Below are 19109 nucleotides of genomic sequence, written 5' to 3'. Positions count from 1 at the left end.
ATGTATTTGGTTTTGGGGGCCTCGGTGAGGTGCGTCGGCATCTCAATCAGCTGCGCCTCTGTCGTCGCCCGGGTTCTGCCGCTCCCCGTCTGTTTTCAGCAACGGTGCCGTCCGGTCAGCGCCCTGGGGACCCATCTACTGGCTCGCCTCATCCCCAGGTGTTACCGACGATGCCTTCCATTTTGCCCCATGGCGACGCGCCGCCGCCGCCGCCGCCGCCGCCCGTTCTCCCGCCGGCGCCGCCCGCAGCGGACGCGTCGCTGCTGCCGCCGGGCGCCTCCCTGGGTCCCGCGCCGCCGATCGCTTCCCGTGACCAGCCGTCATCCGCCATGAAACTATTGCCCGCTCCGGACCAGATGTCGTCTTCGCCCGTCGGGTGCCCCGACCGCATGGAGGTCGACCCTTCGGCCCCTCCTGTCTCATTATGGGCGCATACACCGCATGTTGACGTGCACCCTGGACTAGGTTTTCAGGCGTTTCCTAGCTCCCCTCGGACCGAATGGCCGGGTGCGGGTGGCACAGCCTCGCCTGTTGTTAGGCTCCCCACCTCATCGCATACGTCAACATGGGGTCCTCCCCACGGCGGGCGGAAGCCTTATCACACGACCGTTCGCCGATTTGCGGGGGAGGAATGTGGTGTCACCGCCAGACACCACACTTGCTAGGTGGTAGCTTAAATCGGCCGCGGTCCATTAGTACATGTCGGACCCGCGTGTCGCCACTGTCAGGATCGCAGATCGAGCGCCACCACACGGCAGGTCTCGAGAGACTTACTAGCACTCGCCCCAGTTGTACGGACGACATTGCTAGCGACTACACGTACGAATCCTTTCTCTCCTTTGCCGAGAGACAGTTAGAATAGCCTTCAGCCAAGTCCATGGCTACGACCTAGCAAGGCGCCATTAACCATATCTGGAGAGAGTCTCACTTGTATTATCAAGAGAAATGTACCACAAGGAATTAAATACGAGAAGCTCCGTTCTTTTCTTTATAGCTTTCATCACGTATCCTGTTTCAGACTTAACGCTAGTCGGCGTGTGTGTACGCGTGCCTTTCGGTTACCCGTCACTGTGGACTGGCTGGCTTGTCAGTCCACTACAACTACCATAGGACACATGGAGGTCTAGGTGAACGTCTCCAACAGCATTGTAATGACCCCACCAGCCGACATCCATGGTGCGATGCATGTCGCAAACGCTCGTTCGCTCGGCTGAGACTGCACCCGGACACGACCATCAACCTGGTGTATCGAGAATCGTGATTCATCTGACCTGGTGAGAAGTTTCGATTGATCCATGGTCCAATTTCGATGATCACGTTCCCACTGCAATCGTAATTCACGATTTCACTGTATGAACATGGGAGGACGTACAGCTTGCCTGCTACGAATCGCCATGCCCAACATGTGCAATGAACAGTGTGCTCCAAACACTAATGCCCGCACCGGCGATGTCCTCTGTCGTGAGACCTGTTTTGCTTTACAGATCTGGCAACGCTCCGTCCTCCATATTCTGTGAACGGACGTGGGCGCCCCACACCCCCTGTCGCCTACTTGTGGCTCCACCGTACCTCGACCATTTCCCATAGAGGCTCACTATAGTTGCATGCAAACAGCCGAGTAACTTCCGCGTTCCTAGATGCTCGTTCCAAGGCTCTCGGCCTTCCTTTGTTTAAAGAAGCTAATGCCAGTGGATTTCCCCATTTGCGTCTCTCACTATCGCTACAATGATTCCCCATTCGTTCCTTCGCCACTTGCATACATCCCTTACCGCGTCACGTGTCCCATGCCTCTAAGCAGAATTCAGCCTCGCAGCGGGCAGTGGTCATAGTGTTTTCGGCTGTCATTGCAGTCCGCCTTAGCACATCTTGTCCGCTGTTCGTTGCGCCACAAACGCGCTACTCAGTTGACGACCTACCCTTGTCGTCGAACCCGTGCGTGATCTCGTGGCCGATGACGACTCCGATGCCGCCGTAGTTGAGCGACTTCGGGAAGTGCTGGCTGTAGAACAACGGCTGCAAGATGCCCGCCGGGAACACTGAAACACAGAAAATACTTCCTTGAGAAGCGCTCTCAGTCTAGGATTGCAGCGCAGTTCGCTATCTGAAACATCGCGGAAAACTTGTATCGAATTCCTACCACACACTTTTAGCTGTTGTACAAGTGATGTAGATAGTATCATTTAACGTATGAACAAATGAGCCGAAGAAGTCCGTTTGCGTGTTAGGAGGAAAACAAAATCGACTCATATTTTTAACTCTCTAATCAATATTGATGTTACTTATGTATGTAATTAAAAGCTCTTCCATATGACGACCAGCAGGTTCGCTCCACAGATTTTATCTGCTCAGTCAGATATAAAGTACTTTATGAATGGTGAATTATTTTTTCCATATCCGTAGCTCATGTATCAAGGTCTATCTCTGGATGTACAGGGATCTCGTAAACAAGTCTCCTTATGAAGCTTCACAACTAATCGTCTAAAGCAGTCAAATCCCATAATGTTAGTGAGGAATCAGGCTTTACCTGAATAACGCGTCGAGATGTTGTCGAACGGAGACCTTAAAATGGGCTGCCGCGCCATCGTGTTGCAAGCACTTCACTTCAAGAATGTTTCATGGCACATATATTTCTTGCAGAAAAATCAGGTATGTACACGGAAGAGCAAAAGAAAGTGGTACACCTGCCTAATATAGTGTAGGGCCCCCGTGAACACGCAGTAGTACCGTAACACGACGTGGTCTGGACTCGACTAATATCTGAAGTAGTGTTGGAGACAACTGACACCATGAATCCTGCAGGGATGTCCATTAATCCGTAAGAGTACGAGTGGATGGAGATCTCCTCTGAATAGCACGATGCAAAGCATTCCAGACATGCTCAATAATGTTCATGTCTGGCCAGTTTAGTGACCAGCTGAACTGTTTAAAACTCAGAAGAGTGTTCCTCGAGCAACTCTGTAGCAATTCTGGACGCGTGGGGTGTCGCATTGTACTGCCGGAACTGCCCAATTCCGTCGGAATGCACAATGGACATGAATGGATGCAGCTAATCAAACAGGATGTTTACGTACGTGTCACCAGTCACTCGTATCTAAACGCATCAGGGGTCCCATACCACTCCGACTGCGTATGCTCCACACCTTTATGGAGCCTCCACCAGATTGTACAGTCTCCTGCTGATGTGCAGCGTCCATTGATTCATGAGGTTGTCTCCATACCAAAACATGTCCATCCACTAAATATAATTTGAAACGAGACTCGTCCGACCAGGCAACATGTTTCCAGTCATCAGCAGTCCAATGTCGGTGTCGACGGGGTCAGGCAAGGCGTAAAACTTTGTGCCATACTGTCATCAAGGGTACTCGAGTGCGCCTTCGGCTCCGAAAGCCCATATCGGTGATGTTTCGTTGAATGGTTCGCACGCTGATATTTGTTGATGCCGCCGCATTGAAATCTGCAGCATATTGCGGAGGGGTTGCACTTCTGTCACGTTGAACGATTCTCTTCAGCTGTCGTTGGTGCCATTCTTGCAGGACCTTTTACCTGCCGCAGCGATGTCGGAGATTTGACGTTTTACCGGATTCCTGATATTCACGGTACACTCGTGAAATGGTCCTATGGGAAGATATCCACTTCATCGCTACCTCGGAGATACTGTGTCCCATCTTTCTTGCGCCGACTATAACACCACGTTCAAACTCACTAACTCACTTAAATCTTGATAAACTACCATTGTAGAAGCAGTAGCCGATCGAACAACTGAGCCAGACACTTGTTGTCTTTTATAGGCATTCAAATGGCTCTGAGCACTATGGGACTTAACTTCTGAGGTCATCAGTCCCCTGGAACTTAGAACTACCTAAACCTAACTAACCTAAGGACATCACACACATCCATGCCCGAGGGAGGATTCGTACGTGCGACCGTAGCGGTCGCGCGGTTCCAGACTTTAGCGCCTAGAACCACTCTGCCACTCCGGCCGGCTTTTAGAGGCATTGCCGACCTCAGCGCCGTATTCTGCCTGTTTACATATTTTTTTATTTGAATAGGCATGCCTATACTAGTTTCTTCGGTGCTTCAGTGTATGATACGTTAGGAGAGGTGTAAGGTGAAACTTCCTGGCAGATTAGAACTGTGTGCCGGACCGAGACTCGAACTCGGGACCTTTGCCTTCCGCGGGCAAGTGCTCTACCATGTGAGGTACCCAAGCACGACTCACGCCCCGTCCTCACAGCTCCACTTCTGCCAGTATCTCGTCTCCTACCTTCCAAACTTTACAGAAGCTCTCCTGCGAACCTAGCAGAACTAGCACTCCTGAAAGAAAGAATATTGCGGAGACATGGCTTAGCCACAGCCTGGGGGATATTTCCAGAATGAGATTTTAACTCTGCAGCGGAGTGTGCGCTGATATGAAACTTGTAAGGTGTCTGTTCCACTCAAACCAGCATCAAGGATGTCTCCTTATAAATCGAGGACGTTATGTGACGTCAATGTGAGTGTATCATGTAAATATTCAATGGGGTTAGCACGTCGTGCAGAAAAACAACGTTAGAAACAACAGTATTACGGCGAGAGTTGAAAAGTGAGTCGATTTGTTTGTGACAATGTATATTGGTCTGGTTGTAATACTGCTGCCGGCCGAAGTGGCCGCGCGGTTCTGGCGCTGCAGTCTGGAACCGCGAGACCGCTACGGTCGCGGGTTCGAATCCTGCCTCGGGCATGGATGTGTGTGATGTCCTTAGGTTAGTTAGGTTTAACTAGTTCTAAGTTCTAGGGGACTAATGACCTCAGCAGTTGAGTCCCATAGTGCTCAGAGCCATTTGAACCATTTTTTTGTAATACTGCTCTCCGTACGACTGATCTGGGATCACGGTGCATTATTTCATCTCAGTAATGTCTTACACGTTACAAACTACATCCCAAAAAGAGCTTTGTCACAGGTGCTTCCCAGCTGATCGAGATTACCAGGAAGAAGGAAAGAGTGCCACTTACCTATATCGTTCTTGTTGGGGTTGTAGAAGGCGTTGACGACGGCGGGCTCAGTGGACCACTTGTCCTTGTTGACGGGCTGGCGCAGCTTCTGTAGGTTGTGGTAGGCGTCGTACCGCAGCACGTTCAGGATGTTCACCAGGAACTGGTCCTCCGTCACGTTCAGCTGCAGAAAGACATTGCTGTGCATTTAAAGTAAAATACGGCTTCACTCTGGAGGGCAGAATGGGCTGTTCGATTTCCGACCCCCTAAACAGCGCAGTCAATATCAGCCAAATAAGTGGCGATCAGGTACTGGGGCATAGAGGAGCCCAGTACCTGGGAGGGCATTTCCGAGATTAGAGCACGGTCCGATTCCACCTGTCTACTTTGAACCATGATGTCATATTTCAAGTAAACAGCATAGTTTTATGTAAGTTTCTAAGACAGCCGCAGACAATATTTAATGACAGGCTGATTGCATCCTTGGAAGTGGCGAACACAAGTTAAATCATTACGATCGAAAACAAACATAAGAAACACCTGAAACATGTCAGTCAGCTAATGAAACGAAACTAACGTGATAACATTGTGAAAAATGGGATTTGGGGTGGGTGCAAACTGAAAAAAAAGACAGTGAAACTAAGATCATATCAAAGTAATCAAAACATCGAAAAAATCGCGCACAATAATTCCCTTAGAATAAATCAAAAGAAAAAAATACAGAAAACTCAAAATTGGAATCGAATATTTCGATTAATCAAACGAAAATATCGATACCAGACATTCCACCATAAAACAAGATACTCGAAAATTGGCGCATCTCAAAGTGTCCAGAAAGGACAAAGAAAATTCAAAATCACACAACTGGAATCAAATATTTCGCTTTACCTGTACATCTATCTAGCTAAAACGCACACACCGATGGACCTATATTCCTTCCACCAAATGAAACTAAACAAAGCCATACTTGAAAACCCTGTTTTCAAAGAGAATTCCATTCAAGAAACAAACTACAATCTCACAATAAATAAAGGCGATTACACTTACGGACTACAGACAACTCCAAATTAATCAAGGTGGGCCACAAAACATGCACATACATAGTGAGTAACCATTCACAAGCATACACACACACACACACTATTTCATCTATCCATCTATCACTTGAGCCTTGTCCCGCAGTTACGCAGGGTCAGCCATCGTTAATCGGATGTGGCATGTTAATGGTGAACGGGTGGCCAGATGCCCTTCCTGCTGCCACCTCATATCCCCAGGACGGAATTAGTGTACCCCAACTGTCCGCATCAAGTGTAATCCATGGAATAGTGTGAAAGTGTTCAGATGTCTGCGAGCCGTGGAACTGAGGCGGAATATGGGGACCAGCCCGGCAGTCACCCAGCGGGATGTGGAAAACCACCTAAAAACCACATCCAGGCTGGCCGGCAAATCGACCCTCGTCGTTAATCCGCTGGGCGGATTCTATCCGAGGCCGGCGCGCCTACCCGAGTCCAGGAAGCAGCGCATTAGCGCTCTCGGCTACTCTGGCAGGTCAAGCATACACATACACACACACATTGAGGTGACAAAAGTCAAGGGATGATTTCTAATATCGTGTCGGATCTCCTTTTGCCCGGAGTAGTTCTGCAACTCGACGTGGCATGGACTCAACAAGTCTTTGAAAATCCCCTGCAGACATACGCACCCATTCTGCCTCTGCAGCCGCCCATAATTGCGAGAGTGTTGGTGCTGCAAAACGTCGTGCACGAACTGTCGTCTTGATCATGTCCCATAAACGTTCGAAGGGATTCATGTCAGGATGGTCAGATTTTTCGCTCGAATTGTCCAGAATGTTCTCCAACGAATTACGAACAATTGTGGCCCGATGATATGGCATTGTCGTTGGGGAATATGAAGTCAATAAATAGCTGCAAATGGTCTTCAACTTAAAAAAAAAAAAACTGAAACATGGACGTAAAAATGGTAACAGATGTGCAACTGAGTGAAAAAAACTGTCATCACGCCGTAATTATAATAATGATGCTTCATCTTTATGTAAGTACACATATATTTCCGACAAATGCTGCCTTACCACTTACAATTCTTCCACTTGTATCTGTTTAATCACCAGTAAATAATTTTCTTTGTATTCAAACAATGATCTCCACCATTATAAACATGTACATGAATCTATAAACACCTGAGGATGGTCACAAGCCCGAAACCGGTCGTGTAACGAATAAATAATATTTTATTGTGACTAGTATCGGAAATTTTTCTACACCCTAGGCCATAATAATGCCTAACTTACCTTTTGAACTCATCTTGTATTTTCGTTTAGCTGTTGCCTAACCCTATTTGACCCTGTGGCGAGCATTTATACAGGGTGTTTCAAAAATGACCGGTATACTTGAAACGGCAATAAAAACTAAACGAGCAGCGATAGAAATACACCGTTTGTTGCAATATGCTTGGGACAACAGTACATTTTCAGGCGGACAAACTTTCGAAATTACAGTAGTTACAATTTTCAACAACAGATGGCGCTGCAAGTGATGTGAAAGATATAGAAGACAACGCAGTCTGTGGGTGCGCCATTCTGTACGTCGTTTTTCTGCTGTAAGCGTGTGCTGTTCACAACGTGCAAGTGTGCTGTAGACAACATGGTTTATTCCTTAGAACAGAGGATTTTTCTGGTGTTGGAATTCCATCGCCTAGAACACAGTGTTGTTGCAACAAGACGAAGTTTTCAACGGAGGTTTAATGTAACCAAAGGACCGAAAAGCGATACAATAAAGGATCTGTTTGAAAACGTTCAACGGACTGGGAACGTGACGGATGAACGTGCTGGAAAGGTAGGGCGACCGCGTACGGCAACCACAGAGGGCAACGCGCAGCTAGTGCAGCAGGTGATCCAACAGCGGCCTCGGGTTTCCGTTCGCCGTGTTGCAGCTGCGGTCCAAATGACGCCAACGTCCACGTATCGTCTCATGCGCCAGAGTTTACACCTCTATCCATACAAAATTCAAACGCGGCAACCCCTCAGCGCCGCTACCATTGCTGCACGAGAGACATTCGCTAACGATATAGTGCACAGGATTGATGACTGCGATATGCATGTGGGCAGCATTTGGTTTACTGACGAAGCTAATTTTTCCTGGACGGCTTCGTCAATAAACAGAACTGGCGCATATGGGGAACCGAAAAGCCCCATGTTGCAGTCCCATCGTCCCTGCATCCTCAAAAAGTACTGTTCGGGGCCGCCATGTCTTCCAAAGGAATCATTGGCCCATTTTTCAGATCCGAAACGATTACTGCATCACGCTATCTGGACATTCTTCGTGAATTTGTGGCGGTACAAACTGCCTTAGACGACACTGCGAACACCTCGTGGTTTATGCAAGATGGTGCCCGGCCACATCGCACGGCCGACGTCTTTCATTTCCTGAATGAATATTTCGATGATCGTGTGATTGCTTTGGGCTATCCGAAACATACAGGAGGCGGCGTGGATTGGCCTCCCTATTCGCCAGACATGAACCCCTGTGACTTCTTTCTGAGGGGACACTTGAAAGACCAGGTGTACCGCCAGAATCCAGAAACAATTGAACAGCTGAAGCAGTACATCTCATCTGCATGTGAAGCCATTCCGCCAGACATGTTGTCAAAGGTTTCGGGTAATTTCATTCAGAGACTACGCCATATTATTGCTACGCATGGTGGATATGTGGAAAATATCGTACTATAGAGTTTCCCAGACCGCAGCGCCATCTGTTGTTGAAAATTGTAACTACTGTAATTTCGAAAGTTTGTCTGCCTGAAAATGTACTGTTGTCCCAAGCATATTGCAACAAACGGTGTATTTCTATCGCTGCTCGTTTAGTTTTTATTGCCGTTTCAAATATACCGGTCATTTTTGAAACACCCTGTAGGTGCTGTGTACAAGCATGACACCTTCTAACAGAAACCACTTTTTGTGGTACAGGGTTCTCTTCCTGCCACCTATTTATGTCGCTGCCAAGGTCTCTGAGGTCGAAGTAGAGTGTGGTTGTGAAGTTATCTGGACACGTTTAACAGGGCTAGGAGAAATAAAGTTAATTGTTGGGCGTTATTACCGGCCACCAGGTTCCACCGTGACAGTTCTCGAATAATTCAAAGGAAGTCTACATTCTGTATCGCAGAAGTACCCGGATCATGCTATATTAGTCGGAGGCGACTTCAACCTACCTAGTATAGACTGGGATGTCTATGGATTCATTACAGGTGGTACAGACAAGCCGTCGTGTGACTTGCTTTTGAACACATTATCCGAAAACTGTCTTGAGCAACTAAATCGGCAGCCAACGCGTAATGGAAATATTTTAGATCTGGTAGCCACGAGCAGACCAGACCTCATCGACGGTGTCAGTGTTGAGATAGTGATTAGCGATCATGATGTTGTCATTACGACTATGGTTACGAAAGTTAAAAAGTCGGTCAAGAAGGCTAGGAGAGTATTCTTACTAGAAAGAGTAGATAAGCAGTTGTTAGCATCCCACTTAGTAAATGAATCGACTTCATTTACTTCCGGTACGATGGACGTGGAAGAATTATGGGCAAATTTTAAACACATTGTAAATCACGCATTGGACAAGTATGTGCCGAAAAAGTGGGTTACGGACGGAAAAGACCCACAGTGGTATAACAGCGCAATTCGGAGAATGCTCAGGAAGCAAAGGCAGTTGCATTCGCGGTACAAGAAAGATCGGGAGAATGAGGACAGGAAAAAGTTAGTAGAGATTCGTGCTGCAGTAAAAAGAGCGATGCGCGGAGCATTCAACCTCCACCACCGTCATACCTTAGCAAAAGATCTTGCTGAAAACCCAAGGAAATTCTGGTCTTACGTAAAATTAGTAAGCGGGTCGAAGGCTTCCATCCAGTCACTCACTGATCAGGCTGGCCTGGCAACGCAAGACAGCAAAACGAAAGCTGAAAATGTAAAATTAGCATTTGAGAAATCTTTCACGCAGGAGGATCGTACAAACATACCATCGTTTGAGTCTCGTACAGATTCCCGTATGGAGGACAAAGTGATAGACATCCCTGGGGTTGTGAAGCAGCTGAATGGGTTGAAAATAAATAAATCGCCAGATCCTGATGGGATTCCAATTCGGTTTTACAGAGAGTACTCTACTGCATTGGCTCCTTACTTAGCTTGCATTTATCGCGAATCTCTTGCCCAACGTAAAGTCTCGAGCGACTGGAAAAAAGCGCAGGTGACGCCTGTATATAAGAAGGGTAGAAGGACGGATCCTCAAAATTACAGACCAATATCCTTAACATCGGTTTGTTGCAGGATTCTCGAACATATTCTCAGTTCGAACATAATGAATTTCCTTGAGACAGAGAAGTTGTTGTCCATGCATCAGCACGGCTTTAGAAAGCATCGCTCCTGCGAAACGCAGCTCGCCCTTTTTTCGCATGATATCTTGCGAACCATGGATGAAGGGTATCAGACGGATGCCATATTCATTGACTTCCGGAAAGCGTTTGAGTCGGTGCCCCACTGCAGACTCCTAACTAAGGTACGAGCATATGGGATTGATTCCCAAGTATGTCACTGGCTCGAAGACCTCCTAAGTAATAGAACCCAGTACGTTGTCCTCGATGGTGAGTGTTCATCGGAGGTGAGGGTATCAACTGGAGTGCCCCAGAGAAGTGTGGTAGGTCCGCTGTTGTTTTCTATCTACACAAATGATCTTTTGGATAGGGTGGATAGCAATGTGCGGCTGTCTGCTGATGATGCTGTGGTGTACGGGAAGGTGTCGTCGTTGAGTGACTGTAGGAGGATACAAGATGAGGTGGACAGGATTTGTGATTGGTGTAAAGAATGGTAGCTAACTCTAAATATAGATAAATGTAAATTAATGCAGATGAATAGGAAAAAGAAACCTGTCTTGTCTGAATACTCCATTAGTAGTGTAGCGCTTGACACAGTCACGTCGATTAAATATTTGGGCGTAACATTGCAGAGCGATATGAAGTGGGACAAGCACGTAATGGCAGTTGTGGGGAAGGCGAATGGTCGTCTTCGGTTCATTGGTAGAATTTTGGGAAGATGTGGTTCATCTGTAAAGGAAACCACTTATAGAACGCTGGTGCGACCTATTCTTGAGTACTGCTCGAGCGTTTGGGATCCCTGTCAGGTCGGATTGAGGCAGGACATAAGAGCAGTTCAGAGGCGGGCTGCTAGATTTGTTACTGGTATGTTTGATCATCACGCGAGTGTTACGGAAATGCTTCAGGAACTCGGGTGGGAGTCTCTAGAGGATATGAGGCGTTCTTTTCGTGAATCGCTACTGAGGAAATTTAGAGAACCAGCATTTGAGGCTGACTGCAGTACAATTTTACTGCCGCCAACTTACATTTCCCGGAAAGACCACAAAGATAAGATAAGAGAGATTAGGGCTCGTACAGAGGCAAATAGGCAGTCATTTTTCCCTCGTTCTGTTTGGGAGTGGAACAGGGAGAGAAGATGCTAGTTGTGGTACGAGGTACCCACCGCCACGCACCGTATGGTGGATTGCGGAGTATGTATGTAGATGTAGCTGTAGATGTAGATGTATTTGGCAAATACTATACTGAGACAATATGTTCCACACCAAAAGATGAAGCACTAGTGCCGGCCGCTGTGACCGAGCGGTTCTAGGCAATTCAGTCCTGCTGGTATGGTCGCAGGTTCGAATCCTGCCTCGGGCATGGATGTGTGTGATGTCCTTAGCTTAGTAAGGTTTAAGTAGTTCTAACTCTAGGGAACTAATGACCTGAGATGTTAAGTCCCATAGTGCTTAGAGCCATTTGAAGCACTAGTGCATTTTAGAATATCTGTCTATGTGAGCAGCAGAGTAAAGGTGGTATCTTTCATGACATGTACAGTATATCAACATGTAGTGTACGAATGGGGTTATTCGTAAAGGGAGTTATATTTCAGATAACTACAGGAGTTTGTGTATACTACAACAGGCGTGTTCAGAATAGGAAAATATAATCATCGAAACCTGTGTCTGATTTTAGGAACTATTTGCAAAGATGTTAGAGACAGTGCTGCAATATGACAGACAAGTTATAAAATTTTCTAGGCGTGTTAAAACAGGCCATGAGGAGCCTCAGTACAAGCAATGCAATGGCGAGGCTTGCAGAGTGAGTTAGTGGCGTAGTAGGAAGAGTCCACACAGCGCACCGTGACCGGTAGGTGTGTAGTCGGCAGGGAATGCGTAGGACAGCATTAGTAGTGGGGGTTACCAGTAGTTGCTGTAGGGAAAATTCCGAGCGCTGAAGCGGAAGTGCCATTTTAAACTGAAACCTACGCTCATATTTTTTGGAAATACGAGGGTGGTTCAAAAAGTAATGCCCCACATTTTTTAAAGAGCCATTAATATACATAGACCAACGTCCTTGCTGGTGATTCACATTTGATGTTTATTCTGTGCGCCAGTGAAGTTTCGAACTGTTCTAGCAGGTGCCCGAGCCATAGTACAGCGTCAAAATAGCATCCACGTACGATCACTTTACAAGCAGCGTGCTGTTATTGAATTCTTGTGTGCAGAAGAAGAAACCGTGGTGAAAATCCATAAACGTTTGTGTGCAGTGTATGGCGATGCTGCAGTTGATAGGAGTACAGTTGGGCAATGGCTAAAGAAAGTTCCAGCTTCAGAAAATGCAGAAACAGAGCTCCATGATCAGCCTCGCTCCGGGCGTCCTGTCACAGCCATTGCTCCAGACATGCTGAATCGTGCGGATGCCATTATTCGCGCCGACCAGCGCATCACAAATCGACAATTGTCTCTACTGTTGTCAGTCAGCATTGGAAGTGCATCTGCAGTGATCGAGACTCTCGGATATTGAAATAGGTGCTCACGATGGATTCCACGAATGGTCACAGCGGACCACAAGATTCAAAGAAAGGCCATTTCATCTGAATTTTTGGAGACTGTTTTGAGAGTGATGGAGAGGCCCTCTGTCACGGATTGTTACGGGGGACACAATCTGGGTGCACCACTTTGCACCAGAAACAAAAAGGCAGTCCATGGAGTGGCATCATCCTCATTCACCACAAAAGAAGAAATTTAAGGCTCCCCTCCCCCCTCCTCTGCTGCAAAAGTCATGGTGACAGTCTTCTGGTATTGTGATGGCGTCTTTCTCGTGGATGGGATGCCAAGAGGGTCAACCGTCAATTCAGAGGCATACGTGAATATTCTGAATAAACTCAAGAACCGTTCTCGACGTGTTCAATCGGAAAAGACTCCAGCATAAATCTTGCTCCAACACGATAATGCACGCCCACACTCAATTCGAGAACCCGGAACACATCACCAAATTGGGTTGGACATCATTGCCTCATCCACCCTATAGTCGAGACCTTGGACTTCCACCTCTTTGGGCCGCTTAAAGATTCTCTATGGGGAACACACTTGAAGATGACGAAAGCGTCAGTCATGCAGTGAAAACATGGCTACGCCTACAGGACAAGAGCTTTTACCAGCAGGGAATACATTCTCTCCCACAACGTTAGTGAACAACCATAGAACGTAATGGAGACTGCGTAGAAAAATAGGACACGCACAAGACATGTTGATGTATACTGTCACCAATAAATATGTTCTGAGAAAGAAATGTGGGGCATTACTTACTGAACGACCCTCGTATTAAGTGGAGACCCTCCACATCCATACTTGCATGGTCACCATTCAAAAAGATCCACTGTCACATCTGCTATGTTTAGCATCGAAAAAGAATTCCGCTGAAAATGTAACAAAAGCAGCGATTTATTATCGTCTGGCTTGTTAACCATTTGCAACTTTTGGAGAAGCGTCACGAGTGGCGAATTTTGAGTAAACCCTACATGTTTCTCTTGTTGCCATGTTAAAATTTGCTTCTTTTGCCATAACACAGAGGAGTTTGCACAGTGGTGCCTCAGTAACACGTTGTGCAGACGCAATTGCGACAGAATATAGAAACAGTGGTTTATTAAGTTTATTAAGTGAGAAATTGGGGAAAAGTAAGGTCAATACCTTATGAAAAAGCTTATCCTTGATACAAATTAAACGTCTAAGTTTTCACTTACGTTGGTCCAAAACCCATAGCATTTCTCGTTTCACCGGATGGCAGGCTGTGCGTCTAGATTCTGTCATCGCCAACTGGCCGAAAGGTGGCAAATACTAACAGCCTCCCCTTCCGAACAAAATAACAAACTCGCCCAGCGCTTTGGACGCAAATTGGTCACTGCGCATCAGCCACTGCATCCTGCATGTACTCTAATACAATGGACTCGCATTCGGAAGGATATGTTGAAATTCCCACCTGACCATCCAGGTTTAGGTTTTCTCAGGATTAGCCTTAGACACGTAAGACGAATACCTGCTTCGTTCCTTAGAAAACGATACGGCCGATTTTCTGTCCGATTCTTTTTCAATTTGAGCTTGTGAACCATCTCCAATGACACATCGTCGTCGGATGGGACTTCTTCTGTGATGAAAGGTGCACATGTGAAGGCGTTACGATGTGCTTGAGACACAATACGCCGATCCTCCATGGTGGTGGTCAGAAGTTGATGAGTGTAACCCTGACGACGGGTATGTCCCATGCAGCCCAACATCGGGCCACTGTCACAGCCGAATGCCCCTCAAATCTGGGTGAGGCACTATTCAACCAGCCGACCAAATGGAGACCCACAATCTGTCAGCTGCTGGTCACGCTGTTTTCCAAGACTACCTGGCATGTCAGTGTCTTTCACAGTGATCACTCAGCATCTGACACTGCTCATGACAGTTATATGCCATACGAGGTCCACTAACAACACTAAACAAGAACAACACTAATGCACTCCAGTGGCCGAACTACCTGTTACACAGAACTAACATACGTGTTGATGGTGTGTACGTATTCGAAGCTACATTACCATCCGACCATGTCTTCTGGATGCTTCACTTTTTCTTTGTCGGGCAGTATATTTCGAGTCGCTGATGATGTCTTTAAAAAAATAAAGATAAAAAAACGCGTTATGCCATGGTGAAATCGGCTTTTTCAGTTGCACATACATCTACATAGATACTCTGCAAGACACCGTGCGGTGCGTGGCGGAGGGTACACTTAACCACTACCAGTCATTTCCTTTCCTGTTCCACTCGCAAATAGAGCGAGGGAAAAACGACTGTCTATAGCCTCCGTATGAGCCCTAATTTCTCGTATCTTATCTTCTTGCTCCTTAGAAGCAATGTATGTTGGCAGCAGTAGAATCGTTCGACAGTCAGCTTCAAATGCCGGTTCTCTAAATTTTCTCAAATATGTTTCTCGAAATGAACGTCGCCTTTCCTCCAGGATTCTCATTTGTGTTATCGAAAATCTCCGTAACGCTTACGTGTTGTTAGACCCTACCCGTAACAAATCTAGCAGCCTTCCTCTGAATTGCTTCGATGTCTTCCTTCAATCCAATCTGATACGGATCGCAAACATTCGAGCAGTATTCAAGAAAATTTCGCACCAGCATCCTATATGCGGTCTCCTTTACAGGTGAAGCAGTCTTTCCTAAAATTCTCCCCGTGAACCGAAGTCAACGATTCGCCTTCCTTGCCACAGTTCTCACATGGTCATTCCATTTCGTATCGCTTTACCCAGATATTTATACGATTTTACTGTGTCAAGCAGGACACTAGTAATACTGTATCCGAACATGGACATAACTTGCAATTTATCAACATAAGACTAAAAATTGTTTTATGATAAGAAGTTAAAGGAAGTTATTTTGACATGTGGCTTAGAATTTCGTCTTCATTCCCATTTAGAAGCTATGAAAATATTAGGCTCTATGGAATTGCCTGACCTTTCGAAGGGATAATGGCTTGATTAATAGGACTGCAACCGAAGCGAGAGAAAGAATTTCCAATTGCATCGGTGTGCCTGCATACAGAGAGAGCTCCAGCGCAAACGATGGTAATGAGAAGGGCCGAGGCTTTGGTCTGAATAGCGGGGCTTCTTCTCGTCTGAGACCCGGAATGAGGCCACTCCAGAACGAGAGCGGCTTTTGTGAGGCAGGGACCGCGAGCTCTTCTTCATTTTCTGGATTTGAAGACTTCCTGCTCTATCAGCGCATTCTAGTCTCTCTTACTTAGCGTAGGGAGGGGAGAACGTCTTTACATTTCGATTTAAAAGTGGGCGAATATACTTGCAAAATTTTCAGAATTTTTAAATAATTGTGTGTTTTGGATATCATTATTTCCTGTTTTAATTGTCCAAAATAATTAAAGACACGTTATGCATTTATACCAAGACGCTGCCATTTTTAAGCGTTATTCAAGAGTTGTACTGACAGGCGATAAGATTATTTCGGCTGCATAGTCATTTTCAAGCGATCTTCAATTACATACACAATTTTTATGTTATGTATCTAATTCGTTTCGTAAAAGCATGCCGAGTACTTACTTCCGCTATTACCGTATACAATTTTTACGTTATGTATCTAATTCGTTTCATAACAGTATGCCGAGTACTTACTTCCGCTATTACTGTATACAATTTTTACGTTATGTATCTAATTCGTTTCGTAAGAATATGCCGAGTACTTACTTCCGCTATTAATGTATACAATTTTTACGTTATGTATCTAATTCGTTTCGTAACAATATGCTGAGTACAGTATTCTGAGTACTTACTTCCGCATGTCATCGTTGACGTTGCAGCTTTCAATTATTTCTGCGTATTGTATTTGTAGTGCTGACTCAGTTGATTTTGTTTATATATATATATATATATATATATATATATATATATATATATATATATATATATATATATATATATATATATGTATAGGTATTATATGTAGTGTTTTCACTGTGTGGTCCTGTTTGGTCCTGTTTCACCCACATAGAATTTTTCACAGCCGTTACAACTGATTTTATATATACCTGGGTACGTGTATGTTGATGGTTTTGTTTTACTGGAATGGATTTGTGTTTTCATGTTGTGTACGGTACGATATGCAAATCCATTCCAGTAAAAATAAAACCTGTCCAAGTGGCCGCTGTGGTTTCTGGTCCTACGCTCCCATGCATTTGCTTGACGTGGATGTGAAACCCCCTCCCAATGACTGACTGGTCCGACCGCCAACCATTTATGTTCCCATAATTATTTGGTGGCACCTGAAGACGAAGCTTTACGCATCGAAACCGGTCGTGCAATAAATTAAGAAATTATTGTCAACTGAAGCGGATTTTTATTCTATAAATATGTTCGTTAGTTGCGGATGTTCATTTGATCAGATATTGTGTGACTAGAGACCTATCACGGTTTTGCGCAGGTAGCAATAAGTATCTATGGCCACGCGACTTATCTTACATAGCGGTAATTCTCTTTATGGGCCACAGCTTGAATTTACGATTAAAATTCAGACTATAGTGCTCGGTAACTGAACATCATCATTATCGAATATACACTGAAAAGTCAAAGAAACTTGTATATCTACCTAATGTCGTGTAGGGCCCACGCTAGTACGCAGAAGTGCCGCAAAACGAAGTGGCATGAACTCGAATATTGTCTCAAGTAGTGCTGGAGGCAACTGACACCACGAATCCTGCAGGGCTGTCCATAAATCCGTAACAATACGAGGGGTGGAGATCTCTTCTGAACAGCACGTTGCAAGGCATCCCAGATATGCTCAATAATGTTCATGTCTGGGGAGTTTCGTGGCCAGCGGAACTTTTTAACTCACAAGAGTGTTTCTGGAACTACTCTGTAGCAATTCTGGTCGTGAGGGGTGACGAATTGTCCTGCTGCATGCACCATGGACATGAATGGATGCAGGCGATGAGACATGATGATTACGTACGTGTCACCTGTCAGAATCATATCTAGACGTATCAGGCGTCCCATACCACTCCAACAGCACACGAAACACACCATTACAGAACCTCCACCAACGTGAACAGTCCCCTGCTGACATGCGGGGTCAACGGATTCACACGACGTTGTGTTCATACCCGTACACTTTCATGCGTTCGATACAATTTGTGACGGGACTCGTCCGACCGGGCAACATGTTTCCAGTCATCAACAGTCCAATGTCGGTGTCGACGGCCCCAGGCGAGGCGTAAAGCTTTGTGTCGTGCAGTCATGACTCCGGAAGCCCATATCGATGATGTTTCGATGAATGATTCGCATGCTGACAGTTGTTGATGGCCCATCATTGAAGTCTGCAGCAATTTGCGGAAGGGTTGCACTTCTGTCACGCTGAACGAGTGTCATCAGTCGTCGTTGGTCCCGTTCTTGCAGGATTTTTTTCGGCTGCAGTGATGATGGAGATTTGAAGTTTTACAGGATTCCTGATATTCACTCGTAAAATGATCGTACGGGAAAATCCCCACTTCATCGCTACCTCGGAGATGCTGTGTCCCATCACTCGTACGCCGACTACAACATGACGTTCAAATTCACGTAAATCTTGATAACCTGCCACTGTAGTAGCAGTAACCGATCTAACAACTGCTCCAGGCACTTGTTGTCTTATATAGGCGTTGTCGACCACAATACCGTATTCTACCTGTTTACATATCTCTATGTTTGAATACGCATGCCTATGCCAGTTTCTTTGGCGCTTCAGCGTATTTGATGTTAGATCTAGAATAAATCAATATCTGAATTCTCTGTCCATGAACAGCTTCTATTCCTCCCTTCTGTATCCACTAAGGAACGACACAGTGTACAAGGAAGTACACTGGTTCAAATGGCTCTGAGCACTATGGGACTTAACTGCTGTGGTCATCAGTCCCCTATAACTTAGAACTACTTAAACCTAAGGACATCACAAACACCCATGCCCGAGGCAGGATCCGAACCTGCGACCACAGCGGTCGCGCGGTTCCAGACTGAAGCGCCTAGAACCGCTCGGGGAAGTCATAACAGCTTGTAACAACACTTTCTTCAGTAATACCGTAGTAGCCATTGTTGATTATCAAGTTTCATTTTGCTGTGCTCAGATCGTGTAGATACTACAAATTCCTTTTTGTCTGCAATTTGTAGACAAAAAAATTTGTAGAAAATTAAGGTACTGACTGGGTGCCATTCATTGACCAGTGTAATGGCCGCACGAGTTGTCTGTCCATTGTCCT

The 19109-nt window shown here is 45.8% G+C and overlaps 1 protein-coding gene across 1 annotated transcript in view; it reads right to left on the bottom strand.

Annotated features, from left to right (window-relative positions):
* The window catches only part of LOC126253174 (neprilysin-1-like), a 615357-nt gene that overhangs the window by 27024 nt on the left and 569224 nt on the right, over positions 1 to 19109 (bottom strand). The window contains exons 10-11 of the mRNA XM_049954333.1: positions 4993 to 5155; positions 1917 to 2036 (exon numbers count right to left, since the gene is read on the bottom strand). Coding sequence (XP_049810290.1) covers positions 1917 to 2036; positions 4993 to 5155 — 283 coding nt within the window. The remainder of the gene's footprint in view (positions 1 to 1916; positions 2037 to 4992; positions 5156 to 19109) is intronic.

The sequence above is a fragment of the Schistocerca nitens genome, chromosome 4 (genome assembly GCF_023898315.1).
Source record: "Schistocerca nitens isolate TAMUIC-IGC-003100 chromosome 4, iqSchNite1.1, whole genome shotgun sequence".
Classification (NCBI taxonomy): Eukaryota; Metazoa; Arthropoda; class Insecta; order Orthoptera; family Acrididae; genus Schistocerca; species Schistocerca nitens.
The sequence above is the reverse complement of the archived record's forward strand: the minus strand, read 5'-3'. Positions and strand labels throughout refer to the sequence as shown.